Source organism: Phascolarctos cinereus, unplaced genomic scaffold, assembly GCF_003287225.1.
Source record: "Phascolarctos cinereus isolate Bilbo 61053 unplaced genomic scaffold, phaCin_HiC Scaffold_2;HRSCAF=192, whole genome shotgun sequence".
Lineage (NCBI taxonomy): Eukaryota > Metazoa > Chordata > Mammalia > Diprotodontia > Phascolarctidae > Phascolarctos > Phascolarctos cinereus.
The window spans coordinates 113,342,520-113,355,757 of record NW_027555625.1 but is presented as its reverse complement, the minus strand read 5'-3'; the positions used below and the strand labels follow the sequence as shown (position 1 = coordinate 113,355,757).

The following is a 13,238-nucleotide window of genomic DNA, read 5'->3' as shown; positions in this document are numbered from 1 at the left end:
ACCCCACATTTTTCCTGTATAATTACTGAGTTTTCAGTTAAGAGAAAAAAATACTGTTTCCATTAGCAACAATGATATAGAGGTATAATTCTTGGTACTATATCTCTATTAGTATAGACAGTGCCAAACAAGATACTGACACTATTTCCTTCCCTGTAATATGCTTTAGCTTCAAAAGAGATGTGATTTTTCTCAGTGATTCCCAGCAATAATCTTTCATTATAAAGTTTTATAAAGTGTTATGGCCCAAAACACATTTCATCACTTGTTGATCAAATATCCAGTGGTGACCCACCCTAATCTAAGCTATGATGGTCCTGGAAGCTTTTCTGGCTTGGGAAGGACCTCCCAGAATTTGCCATCTGATTATAGTATAGCTTTGGACAATTTATGGTTACCTCCTTACTATGATTAATGATCTGAGCAGACTGTGAGTGTTTGTTAAAGGTGTTAAATTTAAGGGAAAAATATCTTCAACTAAAAGGAAATCTGACCAAATGAAAATGAACGATATAAATATGGAAAAAAATCAGGAGACTAAACATGCATCTGTAATGTTCTGTTGATAGCAGATAATAGATTTTCTGGTAACACCAGATTTAGATTCCTGATGAAGTTTAAAGTCTGAGAGTTATTTTCATAAATATAAGAAAGCTGGCTTAAGTGGAAAACTATTTTTAAAATTAAAAGTTGCAACAGCCAGCGTAGAATGTAATGCAGCATATTACATGGGGGCAAAGAAGGAAAGGTTGAGGGAGACAGAGACAGACACCCACACCCACACCCTCCCCCTCCCCATGGAGGGGGAGAGTGAGAACTCCATAGGTCCCACAGCAAAATATAGACAAAACAGTCAGTATTTCTATTGGAGATACTGGCAAAACCCAAGGTTTATTTTTATTATGTTTCTTTATTAAAGTTATTAGTGATTCAATGAGTTAATCATTAATTCAATTAATTAAATATTTATCAAGTACTTAGGATACAAAAACAAACTAAAACTAACAGGAATGACCCATATAAAATCCAAAGTACCTGGTGACCACATAACCAATCTGGGCAAAATGAGGGCCCCTGATTCTGACATACATGGTACTTATACAAAATCTCACCCTTTATGACAGTGACAGTGAGAGAGAATAGAACTAACTTCATGTACATCTGTGGGTAATTCTGCCCTCTTCCATCTTTTGCTTATCTGGCATTTTCTTAATCTACATCAAAACTACTACTTTTTTTCTAAGTGCAATATATCTTTAGGCAAATTTCAATCACCATTTTAAGAAACTGAACAAAGTATACAATTTTACCAAGACCTTTTTCTGAGGGAAGTAGGTAAATTCCTAAAGAAAGGTCCCCAGTATTTCTTTTCACATTTGTACTTTACCAGGAGAATAAAACTGTGAAACCAATGGGGCTTTGTTTCAAGGAAAAGTTTAGGGTCATTAAAAGCACCATCTAGCTCCCTCCCTTCCTATAAAATTCTGGGCACTTCTCTGAGGCACTGCCTCAGTGTCTGCCCAAGATAATATGTACTGATGTCCCTCCAACTACAGTTCACATCCATAACTGTTATAAATGCAGATTCACAAAATATACTGGCAGTTCTCTTTTCAAAGTCTGAAGGGGCTCACAACAGTTCTTTCTCTAATATTACTGAAAAATTAAATATGCGTGAAGTTATCATTTTCAGCTGGGCATGTTTGGGTTCTGTTTCCTTTAAAAACAATACTTATTGGGTCCCAATCACCCACTTACCAAGTTATGAGTTTATTTTTCCTTTGTAACTATGGTCACTGGGGGAATATTTTCTGAACCAAAAATCAGTACACATAGTGTGAGAGGTATTCCATTTGCAAAGCCTGATTAGAAATTAATTTTTTTTTCTTGAAACTGTGACTGTCCTAGACAATGACACAAACTTACCATACTATACCAATGGCCCAAATTTATGCCACAGCTGACCAAGGTTAGAGGTTTACTCTATAACCATAGAACAAATTCCATGCTAGGGATGAATCAGTGATTTTAACATAATTTGGACCATACTCCAACCAAAAAGGCTAACTGTCAGCATCATCTCAGTGACATCTTGCAATGCCACATGTCTTCAGCCCATCATTCAATATAATTTATGTTACTGCATTTAATGTTAGTGAAATTCCAGAGAGACTACCTACAGTGAGAGAGAACCATGAGGCCACCTTTTTGTTATTTCAGTCACAAGTCTCAAGCTGCCAGCTTTTGGCAGCCAGACTTGAATACTGTGTCTTTTTGTTTTATGAAGGAAAGGGTAATGGATCTTTGCCATGTTCTTCCAAAGGAGTCTAAGTTCTATATTAAAACAGTATTCATGAGCTGAATTAACAAGAAAGCAATACACCCAACCACAGGTAGGATGATTCTATGCTCTATGGGTGTAACTGGAACAGATGCAAACTGTAGTCTCCTTGCCTGCTCATCCCAGTAAGAAAGTGCTTAACACAAAGTGCAAATCTTTAAGTCAAAGGGAAGAATGGGAGTTCTTTTTACAAGTATCTATGTATACAGTTGTACAAAAAAGGCTTGAGTATAAGGCACCATCCAAAAGTCTTCACCAATTCATCGGTTAAATCAGTACTCTGAAAAGCCCAACAAAGGCAGTGTCTAAAGTCCTACATCTAAGTGAAGCTCAGCTATCCAAACCTTCTGGGAGATTGGGGGTGGCAGCAGCAGGAGCAATGGCCTGCTATGCAATCTAAAACATGGGGTTTAAAACATATCACTCAAGTACAACCATATTAGAAGAAGAAAACATATAAGACTCACAGAAAGTAAACTACAAAGAGTATCTTAGAAATAGGGTGATATCTAACATTAAAACTATACAGAAGCAATTTTCTGCTTTTTAAGGTTTAAGTTTTACTAGCAGAACAGAGTATGCCACATTTCATAAAAGCTTCACATGCCACAGAAATGTAAATTCTATAGTGTGTAAAAAACAAGCACATTACTAATTTCCTTATGGTGAGGAACATCCCTCCCCATTTAGCTGATCTCCGGCTACTGGTGTATATATGGCTAAGCCTTCTAGGTTAATGGGGTGACATTCTGGCAGCTCCTTCCTGATAAGACACTGATACTGTTTACATCTTTAAACTTAATCACTCTGATTCAAACATAGCATTAGTTTTGTTTGTGCAAAGCCTTTTTAATTTCATGTAATCAAAATTATCCCTTTTACTTCCTATGAGCCTCTGTCTCTTATTTAGTCATAAACTTCTCCCTTATCCATAGATCTGACAAGTACATTTTCCATGCTCCCATAATTTACTTATGATATCACCCTTTATGTTTAAATCATTTATCCATTTTGACCTTATCTTAATATATGGTATGAGATGTTGGTCTTTGCTTAGTTTTTGCCAAGTTGTTCTCCATTATTCCCAGCAATTGTTGTCAGATGGTGAGTTCTTGCCCCCAAAGCTTGGATCTTTTGGTTCATCAACCATGAGATTACTATGTGTTATTGTGTACCTAATCTATTCCACTAATCTATCACTCTATCTCTTATTCAGTACCATACTTGTTTTGATGATTAGCTCTTTGTTTAGTCTGAAACCTGGTACGGCTAGGGGAATTTTCTTTTTTAAAAAATAATTCAGTTCTATTTTGTTTTCAGTTCTGGGTTTTCCTACTCCCTCTCCATTCCCCACTCAATGAGAGGGCAAGAAAAACAAAACTCATTACAAATTTATATAGTCACGTAAAACAAATGCTTGCATTTGCCATGTCCAACTCCAGACCTCCATTTGCAGAGGAGGCCCAGCTCAGACATCCCATTTCTCATGTGGATGCACTACTCTGGGACTTCTCTACTATGCCCCAAGAAGCTCATTATTAGGATAACTTCATTATTCTGTAAAATCAGTGTTGGTCCTCCACTTCATCACCACCACCTGCCTCTCTGACTGGAAGAATGCCAAACCTCCATTTGGTTTGGAGCTCAGACATCTTCATTTCTCACCTAGCTGCGCTACTTTGGGATTTCTGTTTCCATTTTTATCTCCCATTTTTCAGCTTCCTTTTGTGTTTTGTCTTCCCCCATTAAAGGGTAAGCTCCTTGAAGGCAAGGACTGTCTTTGTTTTTTCCTTATTTGTATCCCCAGATACAGATACAGTGACTGGCACACAGTAGGAAGTTAATCAATATTTACTGCCTACTGACCCTAGGCAAGTCAGTTAGCCTCTGCATCATTTTCTTCACCTATAAAATGGCGATAGTAATAACACTTACCTCCCACAATGGTTATGAGAATATCAAATGACATAATATTTGTAAAGCACTAAGCACAGAGCCTGGCTCATAGGAAGTGCTATGTTATTGAGATTACTCCTATTGAATAGTTCAACTAACAGAACAAGTACTTAGCTATGTTTTCTCCCTGAAATAAAGGTATGCAGACGGGGAAGAGTAGGTAGAGGGATATGCATGAAGGTAAAATAAAGTCCATATTTATAGTTTAAATTGTAAAATTTCTCCACCAAAGTCCATCTGAAATTCCTCAACATACTGTTGGGGTGACCCTGGGTTTTCTACAACTATGCCACTTCCTTCTATCTCTCCCCTAACCACCAATGGGTTATCTGAACATCAGTAATTGCCACACTCTTGACTAAGGAAAAGAACATTTTCTAACCATAACAGAAGAAAAATGAAAAATCATCTGGGGCTATACCTGATGGTTAGTCCTTCATAAACCTTAAAATGTATCCATGATCCACCCCACCTTCCACTCAGTCAGTCGACAAGCACTGCCTAAGTGCTTACTATGTGCTGGGTAAAACAAAAAACCACTGACTTTTATATGTGTACATGTGAGGAAAATAAATCCCACCAAAAATATAATTAATATTAGTGCTGGGCAAGTTCCTTTCCATGTGAAATTCCAAGTTTCTGAATTTTGAATGACTGAATTTCTATGTGGAAAGGTATCAGAGGTCATTAATCCAACACTTATCTGAAAATAGATTCCCCTCTACAATACAGTCAGCAAGAGACCTTCAGCATCTGCATGAAGACATCTAGGAAGGGGAAATCCTCCTCTCTCTGGAGCAGCTCATTTCAGTCTGGAATGGTTCTTATAGTTAAAAGGCTGTTCCTTCCTAAATTCTGTCTACTGCTTGTAGTTCTTGTCCTCTAGAGCCTTCCACATAACAGCCCTTCATGCCCCTGCTTAAGAAATTTCATTGACTCTCTCCTAGCTCTAAGATACCAACCCCTCACCTTAGTATTGACAGCTTTTCACAAATGACTGTAGTCTGCTTCCAGATGTATTTCATATCATGTCATTTCAAACGATCTACCTCTGGGCGAACCCGGCCTATTGACTGTTCCAATACTATTCTCCATTTCCTCCATTGCCCAGACTTTCCCCAAGCCCTCTTCACCACTGCCTCTTAAGAGTCATTTATTTTCTTCAAGGCTCCTGTGCCACTTTGTAAGGGAAACATTTACTGGTTCCCCTAAGTGTTAGTACTCGCCTCCCCCTCAAATTATTGTTTATGCACTTGTGCATATGTTGTATTACTGAGTACAATGTTCCTTGGGGGCTGAGACTGGTTTTTGTTTAGTTTTTAGGTCCCCAGAGCCTAGTACAGTGTCTTGTACATAGAAAGCTCTTAACTGATTATTGGACTGGATTAGAAATACTGCTATCATTCTCCTGCCCCCATATCTTTTCCTCTATAGACTAAACAACCTCTATAGTTCCTTTTAACAATTTTCTTATAGCTTAAGCTCAAGGCTCTTCATCATCTTGGTTGTATTCAACCAGTAAGTTTTTAGTAAGCACCAACTATGTGGCCGGCACTGCACTAGACAATGGGGATACAGACAAATGGATCCCACAAGGAACTTACATCCTATCTGGATCCTTTCCACTTTTAACAATAAAATTCCTAAGATGAACAAACATCACACTACAGAGTACACCAGGACTAATCCCACCACCCCATAGCCCTAAATCATAAAGAGTTTGCAGTCCACCAAAACCCCCAGATATGTTTCAGATGAATGGCTGGCTTGTCACACCTTCACCATCCTATACTTATAAAAAAAAATTTTTTTGCCCAAATGTCACAGGTTGTTGGAAAAAAAATCAACCACCTATTTGCAAAATAATACCTCTGATTAATAATCAAATGGATAACTTAGAATTATTAGCAAAATCTGGCACTAAGATTTTATACTTGCATAAAGCCTAACCTCAAAGAATCAGTAAGAGTGGGAGGGGAGAAGTATTTTTAAGAAAAAACTTGAAATAATCAAAAAATTAAATAAAAAATTAGTGTTTGAACTTTACTATTCTTTCAATAAAGAATGAAGCAAATATTCTACAGATGAATAGGTTAAAATTTCGGGGATTTTTTGTTATTGACAGCATTTATTTTCACACCTTTGATGCCAGGCTAAAAGTGAGAAATAGTATCATATTCCATAATAAGTGAATTTCTTCCCCCTCAAACCAACAATATGTACTGTTTGGTTAGCTAAAGTATCACTATTATTTAAAAGCATTCATTCTAATATCAAAAAGCCCTGCTCTTAAGATGGAAACTTCTTTATGTACTATCCTCAACAGATCAAGGGTTGTGAGAAGGAAATAAAATTACTTAGTAATTACTGTATGCTCAGGACTATATTAGGTGCTGTGGCAGATACAAAAGCATCATCATCACCATCATCATATTTATATAAAGTGCCTTGTCATCCCATTTGATCATAGTTATATGTGTAATGTCATTCTCTAGTGCAGGGGGAACCTGCGGCCTCAAGAGCACATGGGGCCCTCTAGGTCCCCAAACTTAACAGAACAGATCCCTTTAATAAAAGGATTTGTTCTGTAAAACTTGCGCTCAGTCTAAGGGCTGCACCTGAGGACCTAGAGGGCCACAACTGGCCTCGAGGCCACAGATTCCCCACCCCTGTTCTAGTGTAATTAATCTATGCAAAAAGCTAAAAATACCTTTGCAGCCTCTTAAGCAACATTAAAAGATTAAAAGATGCCCTTGTAGTAACTGAATGACAGTATTCAAGGCTACAGGAAACTGATGTAACCCATTTTTATTCTCTAGAATTTCAAAGACACAAGAGGACGGGGGGCTGGTCCTGTGAGTCCTAGATTCGAATCCCATCTCTGATGCTTACTAGTTTGGGTGACAGAAAGTCACATCCTGAGACTGCTTCCTCATCGATGAAAGAAGAATAAGAGTATCTAGACCTTCCAGGATCTTTCTGAGGCTCAGATGAAATAGCAAGCATAGAGCACTTTGCAAACCTGAAAGTGCTATGTTGTCACCACTCAGAGGTCACTGTGGCCTTTGGGAGGAAGCAGGCCACACAGTAGGTGGGCAAGGACTTTGGTTTTTCAGCAGTACCTCTGCTCCCTGCCTGAGCTGCCCAGGTAGTCAGTCACTTAGAAGATTACTGCTGGATGAGATAATGATTTCTAAGGTCTCTTCAGGCTGAGAATCTGTGAGTAATTTATGAAGCAATGTAAACTAACTACTCATGTCACACCCTCTCTGGGCCTCAGTTTCTTTGTATTTAAAAGTGAGAGGACTGGATTAAATCTCTAATCTTTGTGTTTCTTTTCATCTCTAAAACCTAGAATTCTATGAAACCCAGACATTTGATATTTATATTGTGCCTACCCTGTGCCAAGCACTGGGCTAAGAACCTTTTGTTTCACTTTACTTTTTTTTTTTGGTGAGGCAACTGGGGTTAAGCAACTTGCCCAGGGTCACACAGCTAGTAAATGTCATGTGTCTGAGGCCACATTTGAACTCAGATCCTCGACTCCAAGGCCAGAGCTCTACCCACTGTGCCACCGAGCTGCCCCATAAGCACCTTTTAAAAACAAATATTATCTCATTTGACCTTCACCACAATCCAGTGACAAAGGCACTATTATCCCCATTTTACATATGAGAAAACTGAAGCAAACAGAAGAGTCACACAGCTGTTAAGTGTCTGAAGCCAGATTTCAGTCATCTGATACTAAAATACAGTAAATGTAATACAGTAATATTTTCCCAAGGCTTTCATTTACTATTGCTTATGATGCAGTAAGTCTCATGACTCTACTTTTGAGATTCTAAGTTACTGTTTAGAGGAAAGCCAAAATTCTCAGGCAAGCACCTAAGGGAGGTAAGAGGCAAGAAAGTCACACTTTAACACCTAGTCCTGGCTATAATTCAATCGTATGAGTGGAATCTTTAAAGTCCTGTATATAGTCCATGCCTCTATTCTTTTAAGCCAGAAACCCCATGAGGATCTCTCTCTCTCTTACACACATACACACAAACTTCTTTACGTCATCCTATCCTAAAACTTTATTTCTGATTTGTTACACAACGAAGCCTGTTTCCAAAAAGAATTTGAGAGTTTAAATGAGTACCTTTCTTTCAAAGCATCTTTTAAGTGTGTTCATTCATATCAAAGCTTATTTATTAACGCTTATTTTCTTCAGAAAAAAAAATCCCTAAAGATTTTTACTACTCTGGAACACTAAAAAATTTGAAATGGTTAAAGTAGGGATAAAACTGCAAAAAATCAGCAGATGAGCATAATTCACCTACAAATGCTAGGGAGGGGAGTAATCAAGAAAGCAAAAACAACACAGAGGGAGCTTATTCAAGAATCCTAAGGAATTTAACTAGAATATAAAAAAATAACATTTGAGCTCTATTTTAGGTCCAGCTCTCACATGTAGGGATAGTACTTTGAACTCTAGATTGCATTTAAAATTCTTTTCTTTTTCCTTTATTCTGAGAAACATATCATTAGCAAAAACTATACTCTAGACACCTCTTAATTCTATGCCAATTTTAGTTCATTTAGAATTTGCTAAAAGAGGTACAGGTTTAGAATGTACAACTGAAGGGTACAGAGAAGCTTCTATCCCCAAACTCCTTTAATCCCCAAGCTACAATCTCTTTACCCCCTTCCTCCTAAGTTACTGAATTCTTTGTGATCTTATTTCATCTCTATATTCTCCTATATATACTTAGGAAGATGCAAAATGAAATCGGTTAAAGTCACAGTCTGTAACATTCACTTACTGAATGGTCATACATTCAGTAGATATTAACTAAGTCAATAATACGTCCATGATAAAAATACATAAGATACAGTCCTGGATCTTAAGAAACTCTTAATTTGCTGAAGATGAAATGTGTATGCAAACTTCTAAAACAGTTAACATTTATTTAGTACTTTAAGGTTTACAAAGCTCTAAGCACACATTATCTCAGTTTGTAAAAATCTCTGAATCTAGTTTCCTCATCTGTAAAGTGGGGATGTTACTATTTTTATTATGCACTTCTTAGCGTTGTTATACAGAGAACTGTCCTCAAAAAAACTGTGAAGGGCAGACAGTAAAAATATTTCCCCCATTTCACAAATGAGGCAACTGAAGCTCAGAGCAATTAAGTGATATACTGAGATAATGTATGGTGTAGAATTTCTTAAGAATCAAGATTATGTCCTATCTGTATTTTGATGAGAGAGAAATTATTTTTAATTTGGGTGATTAGGAAAGGTATTCTGGAAGCATATGACATGTGTGGGCTGAAAAAAGGATGAGAAAGGAAGGGACAGAGGTAGAGGAATCATTGTAGGCCAACAGTACAGTACAGGACAATGGCAGGTACCTCGTGCACATAGAACAGAGAGGCTACATGGAAATATAATATTTATTCAGGAAATAGCAAATAGTCCAATTTAGCTTGAGGAATGATTGTGTCATAGGAAACAGCATAAGGAAAGGATGGAAAAATAGACTGAAGCCAGATTAGCAAGGCCTTCAATGCGAGGCTAGTGTTTGGACCTTAAGTATATGAGAAAGAACCATCCAAAGTTTTTTAAGCAGGACCAGGGCACAAATGAAATTCATTTCTGCAAGATGCCACATAACTAGAGGAGAGAGTGGAGGTGATGGCAGCAGTATTCTATTGCCAAGAAGACAAGGGGGCCTATGAGACCAGGGTAGTCGCGGTGGGAAAAAAAAGGAAGAGACAGAGGAGAGAGTTCTGTTATTTAACCACAATTGATCCTCCCAATACCATGACAACTTTCCCTTTAACTTAAGGGAAGGTCTCAAAATGTGTAAATCTCTCCATCATTTTATTCAAGGCTTACCGAATCCTCTGGAGGCCTCTGGATCTTCCCCCAATCCACAGAAGGTCCCTTTTCTTGTAAGAATCTATGGAATAACTTCCGAAATCCTTCAAGGTCTTTTTTAGTATGCTGAGAAAAAAAACAACACTCAATATTAGAACAATAGGATACATATGACAGAAACCATAAAGCATATTTAAATGGAATCCTTCAACTTTTAGGTTATAAGAATACACACAATTTTATACAATTTAAAACTTAAAATGAGACTTAAAACTAATGAATAAAACATACTAGGGGAATATAAAAGGGAGTATTAATAGTTTTTCTTAATGATTTACTACAAGGAACTTACTGAATCACCAAAACCATTAATTTCAGAAATTTCAAAGAGATCCTATTTAAAATTACATACACATGACCTTATTAGTTAGTTCAGAAGATGGCAGAAAAAATGGAAATAGTATAGGCAGTTTGTGCATATATAAATATATACACAAGAGAGTTATATCAATAAAGATAGTTTACTTTCATTCAACAAAGATTTTCAAAGTGAAAGACAGCACTAAAACTAAAATCTGACAACTAAAATTTGAAAAAAAGAAAATTCCAAGTTTTCCATGAAGTAGACACCCCAAGAGAAATATCTACCAATTCTACGAGACTGCTAACATCATTACATTAAATGTAAACCTCTGCTATCAGATCAGCTTTTATATCAAACTGCTAGCACAGTGGAAAAAGCACTTGGTCTGGAGTCAGAGATGTGAATTCAACTCCTACCTCTGAAACTGACTACCTGACAAAGTCCCTTAACCTCCTGGGGCCTCAGCTTCTTCATCTATAAAATGAGAGGCTGGACTCAATGGTATTCCAGCTCTAGATCCAGCATCAGTGAGAGTTTGCACTCCCTCTGGCTCAGAAGATTGTCTTCTTGAGTTGCTCTGGATGAAAAAGAGTTACCACGGGACAGCCAACCTTCTGGTGAAAAACCTAAAATGGGCCAATGGACAAAATATAGGGATGTCAGAGTTATCCCCCCTCCTAACCAGAACCCTTGGATTGGAGAGAAAAGAGACTTGAAGTAGGGAGACAGTGAGGAAGCTATTACAGTAGTCCTGGTGAGAGATACTGACCACTTGACAAGGAAGGTGGCCCTGTGAGTAGAGAGAAAGGGACAGAAGGATCAGATTTGTGGACTCAACAAGACTTTGCAACTGACCACATATGAGGCAAGGGAAAGTTAAGGATGACTGTAGGGTTGTGAACCTGGGAAGATGGTGGTAACCTACAGAGAAACAGGGAAGTTTGAAGGAAGGGTGGGTTTAATGGGAGAAAGAAGATAATCATTTCCATTACAGACAAGCTAAATTCAGTGCATATAGGACGTTAAGGAGATATCTAGCAGGCAGTCAGTGATGCAGGATTGCAGTCATATTTAAATGTCATAATACTTGAGAAAGGAGGGCGAGTGACTTGAAAGCCAGTAGATTATAGCCAGAAAAATCTGGACCAGGTGATAGAGAGAGGGAAAGTAAACCTCAAAAGAGAGGTTGAAAAATAATGGCAGCAGAAAGGGGATCATAAAGTATAAATGAACTGCAAAAAGGTACGCAAGTTGTTTTAAGTCCAGTCAGTCAATAAACATTTATAAAGCACCAGCTAGGTGCTAGACACTATGTTAAGTTCTGTGGATACAATGAAAAGTAAAAAACAGTCTGTGCCCTCAAAGAGATCACAATCTAATAGAGGAAACAACATGGAAAGAATTATGGGCAAATAAATTACATCCAGTTTCTATGAAAATTGGAAATAAAGGACAGAAGGAAAGCATTAGCATTAAGGATGATCAGGGAAAGCTTCCTGTAGAAGGTGTTATATCAGTTGGGACTTGAAAAAAGTCCCATTATGTCAGAGGGCATGAGAGAAGGTTCAGTCAGCACTAAAAGGTGGCCAGGTGTAATAATACAACACCTGCTGGAGAGATTCAGGGATCTTGTGAGCACCAAAAAAGGGAAAGAATATAAAGAGATCTCTAGAAGGCATAATGGAAGACAAAGGAGCTAAGTTGCTAGTATGGGCTGTCTGTCTAATCTCCCACCAAAAGCTTGTCAAAAAAAAATTAAACTTTTATTTTCCTATTTACTGATTCAAACACATAAAATAAAAATTTGCTCATCAATTTTGAAAAATGACAGTTGTTAAAAATGCTTAACTGTTGGAGGAAAGGACATGTTAAATACTTTGACATTTCTTCAGATTTTTAACAATTTACTCAGTTTCATATAGAAACATATTCCATCCAGCACTATTAATTTGTAAACAAACAAATTCAATTTTGTTTTTCCTTATATCCTCTCATAGAGGATCTTTTCAAGCTAGATAACAGAAGGGCCAACAGCACCTACTTATTTATTTTAGATAAGCCTTAGAGAATTGTTCCCTGAGGTTAAGTACCTTTCTCAAGACCACAGATCTATATTCTAATAGAATATAAGCACTTGGAGGGCAGATTCAGAAACTTTAATTTGTATCTTTGTATCCTATTGCACAGAGTAGGCAAGGTTAACTGTTAAAATGAACTCGTGTCAGAAACTGAAACCAAGTATTTCTGAATCCAAGTCTAGCCTTCCAACCACCATACCACATTGCCTTTTTTAGAGGCTACTTTTTTTTTGTTTTGTTTTTTGGTGAGACAACTGGGGTTAAGTGACCTGCCCAGGGTTATAGAGCTAATTAAGTGTCAAGTGTGTGAGGCTGGATTTGAACTCAGGTCCTCCTGACTCCAAGACAGGAGCTCTATGAATTGCATCACCTAGCTGCCCAGAGGCTACTTTTTAAATTGATACAATCAGGAATACTTGAATTCCTACCTCAGATTCATTTTGTGGTGCGGTTGAAAGTATTTTCTCTAGTTCCTTCTTCACTGATAATTCCAGCTCTTGTCGGATGACTTCTTGGAACTGGGAAGTACCACCTTGAGACATTGCTTTGCTAAGATCTTAAAAAGAAAAAAGGAAATGAAAAGTAGACAGAAGTTCAAATAAACTAGGTAAAAATTTCTTATTTACTCCTG

The 13,238-nt window shown here is 37.4% G+C and overlaps 1 protein-coding gene across 3 annotated transcripts in view; it reads right to left on the bottom strand.

Annotated features, from left to right (window-relative positions):
• Positions 1-13,238, bottom strand: part of UGP2 (UDP-glucose pyrophosphorylase 2) — a 45,334-nt gene that overhangs the window by 12,740 nt on the left and 19,356 nt on the right. For all 3 annotated transcript variants that reach the window (XM_020985454.2, XM_020985453.2, XM_020985452.2), the window contains exons 2-3: positions 13,036-13,163; positions 10,184-10,291 (exon numbers count right to left, since the gene is read on the bottom strand). In XM_020985454.2, coding sequence (XP_020841113.1) covers positions 10,184-10,291; positions 13,036-13,149 — 222 coding nt within the window. In that variant the 5' untranslated portion in view covers positions 13,150-13,163. The remainder of the gene's footprint in view (positions 1-10,183; positions 10,292-13,035; positions 13,164-13,238) is intronic.